Below are 16,117 nucleotides of genomic sequence, written 5' to 3'. Positions count from 1 at the left end.
CAGGGTCAAGGTCAGTCAGAGTAGTGGGGGAACCTGTGTGGTCTAATTGCACCTTTGAATCTATAGTTGGTGTCACTTCAGATCAGGTCAGTCAGGGTCAAGGTCAGTCAGAGTAGTGGGGGAACCTGTGTGGTCTAATAGCACCTCTGAATCTATAGCTGGTGTCACTTCAGATCAGCCAGGTCTAGTCAGGGTCAGTCAGGGTCAAGGTCAGTCAAGGTCATGGAGAAACAGTGAGGTCTACAGCACCTCCCTTCACCTCAAACCAGCTGAATAAGTCAGGGTCAACCAGTGTCAGCAAAGGTCAATCAAGGTCATGGGGACCAGTGTGGTTTACAGCATTTTAATAAAAAAAAAAATACATTATGCAGTGTGCTTGTGGGTATGGAAATGACTCCTGGTTGGTGATTCAATTTATGATGACCTTCTAAACATATCTAAAAGATGGTAAAGACATATCTTTACTGTCTAACCATCTACATTCTTAAAAGCGTCTTAAAGTATCATATCAACATTTTAAATGTAACTGTTCAGGTACCTGTCTGTGTGCACCATCATACTTATCTCAAAGAAATATTCTCACAAGTCTTAAGGTTTAATTTGATTTTGATTACAACTTAATCTAATTAATAAAAAAAGACATCAGATGTTTGTCTGGATAAGTCAACCTAGTTACAATCTTATCATAAGGTTTATGGCAGCTGGGTTGTATATATAGCCAAGCAAGCCTCGAAATATTACTACTATCCCTCCCCTTCCTACTCACATCTCCAGGATCTCTTCCTGAACTCTTTAACCCCTGAAGACACATTTGAACTCTGCCAATTCAAAGGATGGAATAGTTCATTATGAAATTTCAGGGGTGAATGAGTTAATACAGGAAAGCATCCTTAAACTGAAGACCAGAAAATCTTTAACAGAATGTAAGTGAAAACTTTTAAGAGTTTTCTGCATCAAATTATACAAAGGTGCAAACTGTTTCAAGTGTATTCCACATCCTCTGGAAACCTGTAATGAAATCTGTTTAATTGAACAGAAATAATTTTCAGTTTAGTTAAGTTTTACTATAAACTGTCCCATTAATTTTCTGTTTAGACTGGTTACTATAAACATGCAGTCCCAGTCATGTTCTGTTTAGACAGGTTTTACTATACAGTTCAGTCATGTTCTGTTTAGACTGGTTTACTATAAACAGTCCCTGTCATGTTCTGTTTATACAGGTTTTACTATAAACAGTTCCAGTCATGTTCTGTTTAGACAGGTTTTACAATAAACAGTCCCAGTAATTTTCTGTTTAGACTGGTTTAGTATAAACAGTCCCAGTCATGTTCTGTTTAGACAGGTTTTACTATAAACAGTCCCAGTAATGTTCTGTTTAGACAGGTTTTACTATAAAGTCCCATTAATGTTCTGTTTAGACAGGTTTTGCTATAAACAGTCCCAATCGTGTTCTGTTTAGACAGGTTTTGCTATAAACAGTCCCAGTAATGTTCTGTTTAGACACGTTTTACTGTATGATCATGAGTTACTACCTAATGAGTGAAGTAATGATGAGTTATATTCAACCCAGTCTACACAAATACAGCGTGGACAATCTCTATACATAATGTTCCATTGGGCAATACACAATACTTTATCTCTTATTCTCACACCTTGATATCACCAAAACAGATGTATCTGTGGATTTATGGCTGAATTTCAGTTCAGTAGATTACACAATGTGGTAGGGACACTGCTGTGACTTCTCTATGTAAACATAGCTCTGTAACCTAAGTGTCTGGACTCTTCACTGTAAGGTTACATCTCTCTGAACACAGCTGTGGTCAAAATTCTAAGAGTTCTGTGCTGTTTGAAATCATTTGATAAATAAGACAGTGTTTAGTTGTTTTCATGCTGAATATGTTGAAATATCTTCTTTTGTGTTTCAAGCTTTTTTCCCCCTTCAAATTAAAACAATTTCTGTAAGTCTTTCAAGATTGCAAGTCTCTTTATAGTGCAGAAGGCATGAAAAGGTTTATAAAATATTATGCAATACCTTTAAAGTTGGTGTAATTTAAAAAAAAAGAAGATTAGTCTTGCCTACAAACTTATGCAGAACTTTTCTTGGGTCACACATTTATGGACTTGCTCAAGCCAACATACCGATAGAAAAAAACTATAAGATCATTGTAGACACTGCATGATAGCAAGCTAGCCTGAACAGTAAACAAGTCTGTCAAATGGAAACCAAGCTTTATGAATCTTTCACAAGAAGAAGAAAATGTGCACAAATTGAGGACGACCTGTTTGAATTGAATTTTTTTTTAGGAGCAAGCACATGTTTAATGGGTGTAACTTGATGCTTAAACACTCAAAGGACATGCCAATTACAAGGCTCATAGTTATACAGTGGTACTCAGGGCCTCTGATGATGTTATAGCAGGGCAATATCGTTATGCATTCATGGTGAATATAAAGTCACTTTAAATCTCCTGAATAACGATTAAGCAATTCTATAAGGACGGAGTTCTTCGGTTTGTCATCTAAGGTAATTTCAAAGGAGTTTTTTGATACACTTAATCCTTTCAGCAAAGTCACACATAATCAGGCATTTCGATAAATCATATGCTATTTAATACTGTGATATATGTACCTCCCAAATAAAAGAGTTCTACACTTAAATTCAAAATCCAAGATGGCTACTGGGCCGGGGTTCGTATTGAATGTCAGATGTCTATGATATATATGGTCAATATCAGGGAGTTTTACGAAAATGACAGTAATCCTTTAAGACTTATTGCACAGAAACCTTTGTGCAGACAAGGATCGACGTTGACTAATATGACTCAACAGACGTCGCTGGAAATACAACTATCCTACACATACATTGCATAGCTTTATTAACTGTAATGTAATCTAAACAAATCCTGTTTTATCAATTATAAACCATGGTGCCCGGCAATTAGCTCACCCCCTTGTTTGACAGACTTCACGTATAAGCAATCTGTACACAAGGTTTAATTGAGGAACATTGAGATTCTGTGCCACCTGTTAACCTATTTTACATGCTTTTTAAGGGCTTAATATGCCTCCTCGCAAGCATCACAGGTAGTATACAGTTGTTCTTACTATACTATATCGGTTTATTCAATGTCAAGGTCATTCTCTGATTCTCAACTTTTCTCCATAAAAATTCTAACCAAGGACTGAAGGTGTGATGACTGTGAGAGCTAAAAGATTATTTTTTCTTGCAGAGACAGAAATAACAGACTAAATAATTTAACGCTTTAGCAAGCAACTACATGGTTCACAATATAATAATGACATACATTCCCTTGAATAAAGACTCAGGTTTTCTGGAGTACATATTTTGTGCTACCATCTCTATGAGCATTAGGCTTAAAAGATATTAGAAAAGCCAGTAACATGTAACTAGATTGTTCACTGTGACACAACTCTAGACAAGTCAGTAACATGTGACTAGGTTGTTCACTGTGACACAACTCTAGACAAGACAGTATAAAGTGACTAGATTGTTCACTGTGACACACCTCTAGACAAGTCATTATAAAGTGACTAGATTGTTCACTGTGAGACACCTCTATACAAATCAGTATAAAGTGACTAGATTGTTCACTGTGACATACCTCTAGACAAATCAGTAACATGTGGCTAGATTGTTCACTGTGAGACACCTCTAGACAAGTCAGTATAAAGTGACTAGATTGTTCACTGTGAGACACCTCTAGACAAGTCAGTATAAAGTGACTACAATGTTCACTGTGACATACCTCTAGACAAATCAGTAACATGTGGCTAGATTGTTTACTGTGCCACAACTCTAGACAAGTCAGTATAAAGTGACTAGATTGTTCACTGTGACATACCTCTAGACAAGTCAGTATAAAGTGACTAGATTGTTCACCGTGAGACACTTCTAGACAAGTCAGTATAAAGTGACTAGATTGTTCACTGTGACACACCTCTAGACAATTCAGTATAAAGTGACTAGATTGTTCACTGTGACACTCCTCTAGACAATTCAGTATAAAGTGACTAGATTGTTCACTGTGACACAACTCTAGACAAGTCGGTATAAAGTGACTAGATTGTTCACTGTGACACACCTCTAGACAAATCAGTATAAAGTCACTAGATTGTTCACTGTGACACACCTCTAGACAATTCAGTATAAAGTGACTAGATTGTTCACTGTGACATACCTCTAGACAAATCAGTAACATGTGGCTAGATTGTTCACTGTGACACACGTCTAGACAAGTCAGTAACAAGTGACTTGATTGTTCACTGTGACACACCTCTAGACAAGTCAGTAACAAGTGAATAGATTGTTCACTGTGACACAACTCTAGACAAGTCGGTATAAAGTGACTAGATTGTTCACTGTGACACACCTCTAGACAAATCAGTATAAAGTCACTAGATTGTTCACTGTGACACACCTCTAGACAATTCAGTATAAAGTGACTAGATTGTTCACTGTGACATACCTCTAGACAAGTCAGTATAAAGTGACTAGATTGTTCACTGTGACACTCCTCTAGACAATTCAGTATAAAGTGACTAGATTGTTCACTGTGACATCCCTCTAGACAAGTCAGTATAAAGTGACTAGATTGATCACTGTGACACAACTCTAGACAAGTCAGTAACATGTAACTAGATTGTTCACTGGGACACAACTCTAGACAAGTCAGTATAAAGTGACTAGACTGTTCACTGTGACATACCTCTAGACAAGTCAGTATAAAGTGACTAGATTGTTCTCTGTGACACACCTCTAGACAAGTCAGTAACAAGTGACTAGATTGTTCACTGTGACACACCTCTAGACAAGTCAGTTACAAGTGACTAGATAGTTCACTGTGACACAACTCTAGACAAGTCAGTATAAAGTGACTAGATTGATCACTGTGACACAACTCTAGACATGTCAGTATAAAGTGACTAGATTGTTCGCTGTGACACACCTCTAGACAAGTCATTAACAAGTGACTAGATTGTTCACTGTGACCCACCTCTAGACAAGTCAGTATAAAGTTACTAGATTGTTCACTGTGACACACATCTAGACAAGTCAGTAACAAGTGTCTAGATTGTTCACTGTGACACAACTCTAGACAAGCCAGTATAAAGTGACTAGATTGTTTACTGTGACACACCTCTAGACAAGTCAGTAGAAAGTGACTAGATTGTTCACTGTGACGCAACTCTAGACAAGTCAGTAACAAGTGACGAGATTGTTCACTGTGACACACCTCTCGACAAGTCAGTATAACGTGACTAGATTGTTCACTGTGACAAAACTCTAGACAAGTCAGTATAAAGTGACTAGATTGGTCACTGTGACACACCTCTAGACAAGTCATTAACAAGTGACTAGATTGTTCACTGTGACCCACCTCTAGACAAGTCAGTAACATGTGCCTATATTGTTCACTGTGACACACCTCTCGACAAGTCAGTATAACGTGACTAGATTGTTCACTGTGACGCAACTCTAGACAAGTCAGTAACAAGTGTCTAGATTGTTCACTGTGACACAACTAATCAGTAACATGTGGCTAGATTGTTCACTGTGACACACTAGATTGTTCACTGTGACACACATCTAGACAAGTCAGTAACAAGTGACGAGATTGTTCACTGTGACACAACTAATCAGTAACATGTGGCTAGATTGTTCACTGTGACACACTAGATTGTTCACTGTGACACATTATAAAGTGACTAGATTGTTCACTGAGACACACCTCTAGACAAGTCAGTTACAAGTGACTAGATAGTTCCCTGTGACACAACTCTAGACAAGTCAGAAACATGTGACTAGATTGTTCACTGGGACACAACTCTAGACAAGTCAGTAATATGTGACTAGATTGTTCACTGTGACCCACCTCTAGACAAGTCAGTATAAAGAGACTAGATTGTTCACTGTGACACGCCTCTAGACAAGTCAGTTACAAGTGACTAGATAGTTCACTGTGACACAACTCTAGACAAGCCAGTATAAAGTGACTAGATTGTTCGCTGTGACACACCTCTAGACAAGTCATTAACAAGTGACTAGATTGTTCACTGTGACGCAACTCTAGACAAGTCAGTAACAAGTGACGAGATTGTTCACTGTGACACAACTAATCAGTAACATGTGGCTAGATTGTTCACTGTGACACAAGTCTAGACAAGTCAGTAACATGTAAGTAGATTGTTCACTGTGACACAACTCTAGACGAGTCAGTAACATGTGACTAGATTATTCACTGTGGCACACCTCTAGACAAGTCAGTTACAAGTGACTAGATAGTTCACTGTGACACACCTCTAGACGAGTCAGTATAAAGTGACTAGATTGTTTACTGTGACACACCTCTAGACAAGTCAGTAACAAGTGACTAGATGCATGGACATACCCCACAGGACAATTTCTCTGGCCAAATTGTCGGTAACAAGTGACTAGACTGTTGCATGACCACAGAGACACCTCTAGCTGTGTTACAAGCAATTCATCATTAGCGCGTTATACCTGGACCAATACGTCCCTGGTCCTGATGTTACTGTATTAATTACAGTGAAGTTTTCCAATTGTTCACAGTCCAAGGCTGCCACTTTGACATATTGCGATATCTGATATGGTTACTCATTTTCTCTACCTATCATGATGTAAAACATGTGCATTGATTAAGTTGCCTTACAAGTGTCAGCTGTGGGGAATTTCCCTCTAGCTCAGCACTAGAGCATCAAGCTTGAGAACCAAGGGTCGCAGGTTTGAGCGCCAGAGACGGCACTATCTTTATCACTATTCCTCGTCCTACTATATATAATGACATTGAGAATATATAGAGATTGAAGCATCTCTTTATTCCTTCATAAAACTAGTATATAAATCATGCTACTTCTAGGAGGGAAAGTGTAGTGTGAAGTCAAAGTAATTCCAAGCAAGTGTTTTGATTGTTAGACAACTCAATGGACCTGTGATATAATGCCCCATTGTGAGTATCAAAAGCATAATAGTTTGTCCATCACGGTTGAACAGTTTTAGAGAAAATCATTCTGTGATCTGGGTATTACCACTGAATGTAAATATTACAGACGTTCCTGTCTGCTTTTTGTTATCATTTGTACGGTAAGTGTCTGGAGATCATTTTGAACATTCCAGATGACACAATGACCTTGACCTAAAGTATGCACTGTTAGACAAAAAAATCCCACTCCTGTTCATAGTTTAATAAACATTCAAGTTCTCACAATACTGACATTATGTATACAAAGATCTTTGGGTTATGTCTCACCCTACGGTTTACAGAACCTTGTGGGCGCTGGTAACATCATATATATATAGATCTTTGGGTTATGTCTCACCCTACGGTTTACAGAACCTTATGGACGCTGGTAACATTATATATACATAGATCTTTGGGTTATGTCTCACCCTACGGTTAACAGAACCTTGTGGACGCTGGGAACATCATATATATATAGATCTTTGGGTTATGTCTCACCCTACGGTTAACAGAACCTTGTGGACGCTGGTAACATCATATATATATAGATCTTTGGGTTACATCTGACCCTAGGATTAACAGAACCTTGTGGACGCTGGTAACATTATATATACATACATCTTTGGGTTATGTCTCACCCTACGGTTTACAGAACCTTGTGGGCGCTGGTAACATTATGTATACATAGATCTTTGGGTTATGTCTCACCCTACGGTTAACAGAACCTTGTGGACGCTGGTAACATCAAATATACATAGATCTTTGGGTTATGTCTCACCCTGGGGTTAACAGAACCTTGTGGAGGCTGGAAACATCACATATACATACATCTTTGGGTTATGTCTCACCCTACGGTTTACAGAACCTTGTGGACACTCAGGTAACATTATGTATACATAGATCTTTGGGTTATGTCTCACCCTAGGGTTTACAGAACCTTGTGGACGCTGGTAACATTATATATACATACATCTTTGGGTTATGTCTCACCCTACGGTTAACAGAACCTTGTGGACGCTGGTAACATCATATATACATAGATCTTTGGGTTATGTCTCACCCTAGGGTTAACAGAACCTTGTGGACGCTGGTAACATCATATATACATAGATCTTTGGGTTATGTCTCACCCTAGGGTTAACAGAACCTTGTGGACGCTGGTAACATCATATATACATAGATCTTTGGGTTATGTCTCACCCTAGGGTTTACAGAACCTTGTGGACGCTGGTAACATCATATATACATAGATCTTTGGGTTATGTCTCACCCTAGGGTTAACAGAACCTTGTGGACGCTGGTAACATCATATATACATAGATCTTTGGGTTATGTCTCACCCTAGGGTTAACAGAACCTTGTGGACGCTGGTAACATCATATATACATAGATCTTTGGGTTATGTCTCACCCTAGGGTTAACAGAACCTTGTGGACGCTGGTAACATCATATATACATAGATCTTTGGGTTATGTCTCACCCTAGGGTTAACAGAACCTTGTGGACGCTGGTAACATCATATATACATAGATCTTTGGGTTATGTCTCACCCTAGGGTTAACAGAACCTTGTGGACGCTGGTAACATCATATATACATAGATCTTTGGGTTATGTCTCACCCTAGGGTTTACAGAACCTTGTGGACGCTGGTAACATTATATATACATAGATCTTTGGGTTATGTCTCACCCTAGGGTTAACAGAACCTTGTGGACGCTGGTAACATCATATATACATAGATCTTTGGGTTATGTCTCACCCAACGGTTCACAGAACCTTGTGGACGCTGGTAACATCATATATACATAGATCTTTGGGGTATGTCTCACCCTAGGGTTAACAGAACCTTGTGGACGCAGGTAACATTATGTATACATTGATCTTTGGGTTATGTCTCGCCCTAGGGTTTACAAAACCTTGTGGACGCTGGTAACATCATATATACAAAGATCTTTGGGTTATGTCTCACCCTACGGTTTACAGAACCTTGTGGACGCTGGTAACATTATATATACATAGATCTTTGGGGTATGTCTCACCCTAGGGTTAACAGAACCTTGTGGACGCTGGTAAAACCATATATACATAGATCTTTGGGTTATGTCTCACCCTAGGGTTAACAGAACCTTGTGGACGCTGGTAACATAATATACCTACATAGATCTTTGGGTTATGTCTCACCTTAGGGTTAACAGAACCTTGTGGACGCAGGTAACATTATGTATACATTGATCTTTGGGTTATGTCTCACCCTACGGTTTACAGAACCTTGTGGACGCTGGTAATATTATATATACATACATCTTTGGGTTATGTCGCACCCTAGGGTTTACAGAACCTTGGGGACGCTGGTAACATTATACATACATCTTTGGGTTATGTCGCACCCTAGGGTTTACAGAACCTTGTGCACGCTGGTAACATTATATATATATAGGCTATGTCTCACCTTAGGGTTAACTTGTGGACCATGGTAACATCAAATATACATAGATCTTTGGGTTATGTCTCACCCTAGGGTTAACAGAACCTTGTGGATGCTGGTAACATCATATATACATAGATCTTTGGGCTATGTCTCACCTTAGGGTTAACAGAACCTTGTGGACGCTGGTAACATTATATATACATAGATCTTTGGGTTATGTCTCACCCTACGGTTTACAGAACCTTGTGGACGCTGGTAACATTATATTGACATACATCTTTCGGTTACATCTCAACCAACGGTTTACCGGACTTTGTGGATGTTGCATGATAGCATATCATATAAATACATCTTTTGGTTTGTCTTACCCTAGGATTGACAGAACCTTGCTAATGTTGGTAACATTATATATATATATATCTTTGGGTTTGGTCTTACCTTGGGGTTGACGGGACAAGAACCTCGTCGTTTACTTTGACGTTTAATCATCTGTCGCACTTCTTCCTCCGTCAGTTCCTGGTTAAAATCCACAGGTTCATCGTTGTCTGGAATGACCGGTAGTGTATACAACTGCGCCAACGATCGTCGACGCGGTCTCTGACTACGATCTTGTGGCGATAGGTAATTCATGTTGAAGGTTTTAATCCAAAGGAATCAAGAATCTTCCTGATTATGTCACAAAATTCCAATTCCTTCCTCAGGATGAGATTAACTCCAATTAAGTTTTGTCACTTTGATCACTCATTGTGAAATTGAACTTAGATAATGATTTTTCCGAGAGAACCTGCACAAATGATATTCCTTACTGATAGGCGACAAAACAAATCATTGGCGATCACTCAACATTTTGCTTCATTTCATATATCAATCTTCAAAGGCTTTGCAATTCCAAAGTGATCAAAGAATAATGCACAATTTCCGATATCTTTATGGGCTAAGAAATCCAATTAGATCTAAATATCGCTGGTGTCTGTCAATGAAAACCAATTCTCATCTGGAACTCAGTGGTTCTGATTGGACTTTACACTGTCACTTAGACAGGTAAAAACTTCACTAGATAACGCTGACATCTTTATGTTGGCAGATATTGTGTCACTAATTTTGCATAGAAAAGTACTGGATAACAAACAGAGTCCTGCAATTTGAATAAACAACTTTTTAAATTAATCATTCTAGCTTCATTTCATACCAGCCTAGATTAATAAATCAGTTAACTTTATAAAAAAAAAAAAAAAAACTTTTTCTTAAACATTCCTTTTTTAATACAGTCAATTTCTGAAGTAACCAAGACTAAATTAGAATCGGAGAAATACTACAAACAAAGAGTTAAACTGATGTATGATGCGGAAACACCAGTCCATATAACACTTCCCCTGGCAATAGCAATGATAGACTTGATCCAGGCTTAATTCCACTCCTCCTACTATTCAGCACCATTTTATATATCACAGCTAATTCAATCAACTTCACTGTATCCTGCTCACATCCCTAACTCACATCGTAAGGCGAACATTAGCCTAGAATCATGTTAAATGATGGCACATACACGGCAAACCCAATCTAGAGATCCCCAATGAAACATGTATCCCTCCAATCTTACATAATGTCTACATACATACAAAGAATTGGTACAGATGACATTACTCTAACTCTCACACTTGTGTTTTAACACTGAAGAACAGTTTACCTGTCTGCTTAATCCTAACGAGGTCAAGATGACCCAGATTTGCCACCAATAAGAAAGAACCTTTTTGCCCCCAGCCCGACGCACAGTAAGGTTTCCTCCGATCGGAATAATACAGGTCCTACTTCGGAATAATTTGTACCAAGTGTAAAACTATGTACAGACTGGACCAGAATCTCACATGGTTAAATCAATAAATCAATTGATTCTGTATCAAATTCAACTCCTGCTTTCCGTTACCCTTGGTCCAATTTCCGTCAAATACCAATTCAAGATGGCTTATCCAATATACTAGCCTACAATGGTTTCAGATATTCTATCCACGTATAATCTTGACCAGGAAAGGGTTTCAAATATTACATAGAAATCTTGACCAAAAATAAACTTGTTAGATCTCATCTACAATGATCATCTGGTTCTGTCTTATTTCAGCTATCATCTCAATAAGTTTCTCTAAGTACATCTACAATGATTATCTGTCTCTGTCTTATTTCAGCTATCATCTCAATAAGTTTCTCTAAGTACATCTACAATGATCATCTGTCTCTGTCTTATTTCAGCTATCATCTCAATAAGTTTCCCAAAGTACATCTACAATGATCATCTGTCTCTGTCTTATTTCAGCTATCATCTCAATAAGTTTCCGTAATTACATCTACAATGATCTGGTTCTGTCTTATTTCAGCTATCATCTCAATAAGTTTCCCTAATTACAGAGTTAAAAACTGCCCAATTACAAATAGCAAAACTGACAAATTACACATAAGGAACTGACCAATTATTAGCAGAAAAATCAGTTAATATGAAAGTATAGATTTGACAATTGCAAAGTAGAAGTCTGACTTAAAGTATGACGAAATAGGAAACTCAATAATTATTGAACGAAAATTTGGCTGATCACGAATTAGGAAACTGACTAATGAAAGCCAATCAATCAAAAGTAGAAAACAAAATACAAAGATGAAAGCTGCCAAAAATTACAAATTAGAAAATTGACTTACTTCAAAACAGAAAATCAGCTTCTACTGCCAAAACTGACCTACCGTAATAACAAAGGCGCAAACTGAAGAATTGGCTCAGATCATTATGATACATGTAAGTTTGGTTACACAACAAGTGTGGTCCTCGGACTGTAGCAGTTACAGCACTGTAAACAACTTATACTCCACAATAACGAAAAACGTCACCTGCACATCGTTTTGGAAACAAATTACCTATCTGTATAACCTTATTCATGGCAGTAGCCTTGCATCATCATTAGCCTACACCTAGATAAAACCTACCTACAGCTGATTGAGTGTTGTAACAGTCTGTATCACCAAGCTTCCGATTCACATCCTCAGGTGTTTCTATCCTAATTAATACACAGATACACTTGTAAATTCTCAGGTGTTCTATCCTAATTAATCCACCGATTCACACCCTCAGGTGTTTTGTTCTAATTGATCCACAGATTCACACCCTCAGGTGTTTCTATCCTAATTAATCCACAGATTCACACCCTCAGGAATTTCTATCCTAATTAATACACAGATTCACACCCTCAGGTGTTTTTATCCAAATTAATCCACAGATTCACACCCTCAGGTGTTTCTATCCTAATTAATACACAGATTCTCACCCTCAGGTGTTTCTATCCTAATTAATCCACAGATTCACATCTTCAGGTGTTTCTATCCTATAGTTAATCCACAAATACACTTGTACATACCAATCTGAAGAATATACACATGTATCAATAAATGATCCAACAGAAATAAACACATGTATCAATAAATGATCCAACAGAATATAAACATGTACCAATAAATGATCCAACAGAAAACACTGATGTAATCAATAGTAGTAGCACTTTACATTGTACTTACTGAAAAAACACCTTGTAGAGCTTAAACCCAGAAGAAACCTTTCTGTGAACTAACGTGCAGCAAAGACTGTGGTGTAAATAACAGTATAGGTAGGTTTATAGCCAAGCTGTGTCTCTATAAATACATTATCTGGTTCCAATCTCACTTCCCTAACTTCCTGAACCCCCTCCCTCATCTACTTATAAGCTTAATTGTCACGTGAGAATGAAGAGACGTCATTCAAAAGATAAGCTACTGTATCATACAAATAAAACCATCGTGACCAGCCCAATTCTGAAGAATTCCAATTATCTGCCTTCAGATTTCTGTCAGACGCTCAGTCAGATGATAATTATGCCAATGCAACCGATGCAAAAATTAATATTAAATGATATCTATGATTTTGATCAGTAATTGTCTACACAATGTCTTGAAGATCTGACAACATGCAGGTAGCATTATAATCCTATTAAAACCTGGTTGCTGCCAAAAATTGCCTGCTATTCATCAACTCTGAACATGCTATTCTTTCAGCATATTTAAGAAATATTACAAACACTAAGTGGAATATTCAGATGGTTCTTTTTCAAAATCAAACACCTGTTTTAAAACTTAGTGAAAACACTGGGTAGGCTACAAATTTGACATTAAACATTTGTATGCGAGATGAGATTGTTGGATTTGATGACAATTAAGATGAAATTTAAAAACTTTCGACTCCACGAAACTTGCACTAAAGCAACAAAAGAAGAATTCCAAAAACTTCATATTAGCTTGGATAGTCTGACGCTTACTGGTTCTTTCTGGTTTCCAATTCTTTATCCAATATACGATTTGTCTGATATACATCCAATGAAAAATCGGATAGAATGACCAATGACAACAAGTATCCACTAAAACGGTTCCAAAAATAAGAAGGTTTTCCTCCAAAGATCAAGTAAAGGAATCAACTAATTGGTTAATACCAGAAACAGAATTATCTGATAATGTACAAGACGATTTCTATACACGTTGTTTCTCTCCCATATCTCATCACGGTATTGTAGTTCCTTCCCTACACCGTTGTAGTATAGAACAACTCTTTTGATGTGACGAGATGGATGTTGGAGATAACATGGAAAGATGTCCAGTCGAAGTTAACTACACCTTACACACCCTAACTTTGGCACAGCCTGCAACCGACCCTGTGAAGATAACATCAGGGGCAGAACATCTAGATATACACCTGGATCTCCAATGTAAACTCTGAGAAAGTGCCATTAATTAGCGATACCCTAGATTTTACCATGGAAACAAATGAAGGGAAAAGGAAAGGCCACCCAAGACTATAACCAACAGTAAGTTTTGTACCTGTGATAATTAGGTAAATTAATGCACAATCTTATTAATTTGCATTTTAAGGTCATCTTAATAAACGAATACAAATTATTTCTAACTTTTTATTCTCTTTTTTTTAGGGAAAGAAATAAATGAAATTGTTATTAATCGATGTTGCTATATTTATGTTGAATAACTTGCCAAGTACACCCATTACAAAGCTTTTGTAAATTAATGAATCGGAAAGCCTCCCTTAACATCAGACAGCATGTGGGCGTATCTTTTTTATATACACATGCAGCTCTCATATAGATATAACACAACTGCCACTGTGTAATTAGTGAAAGATGTAAAACTGCTCTCCTAAAGTCTATATCACTGCCACCAACCATTCCATACACCACAGAAAAAGAGTTTTGAGGAAATCATAAACAAGCTGCACATTATGAGTCGGTATACAGAAGAGCTTTTTGTGATCCGACAGCATGTGTGAGTGCCCACGTAGCCATATTTACACAAACAAACTGAACACAGGGAACGTGATACTGATCACCTGTAAAACAAAATCTGTAATCATCCTGTTTACATTGTTACAGGTGTCTAGATGCTGATGTATTCTCAGTATAAATCAATTATACAGGTAAGGAAATGTTGATGTTCACCATCTACCGGTCCAAAATAGCATGACATATGTCTAAACTGACTCACCGTCTTATACAGATACCTGTCTATACTGACTCACCATCTCATACAGATACCTGTCTATACTGACTCACCATCTCATACAGATACCTATCTATACTGACTCACCATCTCATACAGATACCTGTCTAATCTGACCCACCATCTCATACAGGTATCTGTCTAAACTGACTCACCATCACATTCAGAACCCTGTTTAAACTGACTCACCATCTCATACAAAACCCTGTCTAAACTGATTCACCATCGCATACAGAAACCGGTCTAAACTGATTCACCATCGCATACAGAAACCGGTCTAAACTGATTCACCATCGCATACAGATAACTGTCTAAACCAACACATCTCACACAAATACCTGTCTAAACTGACACACCATCTTGTACAGATAATTGTCTAATCTGACCCACCATATCATACAGGTACCTGTATAAACTGACTCACCATCACATACAGAACCCTGTCTAAACTGACTCACCATCTCATAGAGAAACCTGTCTAAACTGACACCATATTGTACAGATAATTGTCTTAACTGACAAACCATGCTATTTCATTAAGATTCCTGTCTAAACTGACACCACCTCATCCAAACACATACCTGAAACATACTTTTAGGGCATCGTCCAATTTGACAAGCACTTAGCACTTAGCATCAATCGTATTGAGTACCCTTGAATAATTTGTGAAGATGATCACCTTTGCCATTTGTTAATTATGATATTAGTTTCTGAACTTGACGAGACTTTCTCCGCATCCTTTTCAAATTTGACAGACACTCTATGTTGTTTTCTAAATTTACCACGTTTTCAGCTATCTTGCCCAGTTAATTCAAGACTTCTTAATACTGACCTTTTAACCTTGATCTCTCACATAATACCAAAACATATCATCAAATAATAAGGCAATTATATAACATATAAATTACCACAAAATCTCCAATTACAAATTCCTATACAGCCTTAAAGCTATGTCCAATTTACACACATGAACACACGAATCCACATACCCTGACAACGTGCTGTTTATATGACACGCTTTCACATAATTTCCCAAGTGTCACGCAGGCCTTGATTAATCATTACATCATCATTCACAACAACATCAGTCTTGGCCATGTTGTATTTAACAGT

General features: G+C 37.6%; 1 protein-coding gene across 3 annotated transcripts in view; it reads right to left on the bottom strand.

The window, feature by feature from the left end:
* The window catches only part of LOC110460848 (5'-AMP-activated protein kinase subunit gamma-1-like), a 331,224-nt gene that overhangs the window by 204,945 nt on the left and 110,162 nt on the right, over positions 1 to 16,117 (bottom strand). Inside the window, exon 2 of one of the 3 annotated variants that reach the window (XM_021514031.1) lies at positions 9,872 to 10,568. The exons of the other annotated variants lie outside the window; for them this stretch is intronic. Coding sequence (XP_021369706.1) covers positions 9,872 to 10,063 — 192 coding nt within the window. The 5' untranslated portion in view covers positions 10,064 to 10,568. The remainder of the gene's footprint in view (positions 1 to 9,871; positions 10,569 to 16,117) is intronic. 3 annotated transcript variants of the gene reach the window in all.

The sequence above is a fragment of the Mizuhopecten yessoensis genome, unplaced genomic scaffold (genome assembly GCF_002113885.1).
Source record: "Mizuhopecten yessoensis strain PY_sf001 unplaced genomic scaffold, ASM211388v2 scaffold10489, whole genome shotgun sequence".
In the NCBI taxonomy this organism is placed as follows: domain Eukaryota; kingdom Metazoa; phylum Mollusca; class Bivalvia; order Pectinida; family Pectinidae; genus Mizuhopecten; species Mizuhopecten yessoensis.
The sequence above is the reverse complement of the archived record's forward strand: the minus strand, read 5'-3'. Positions and strand labels throughout refer to the sequence as shown.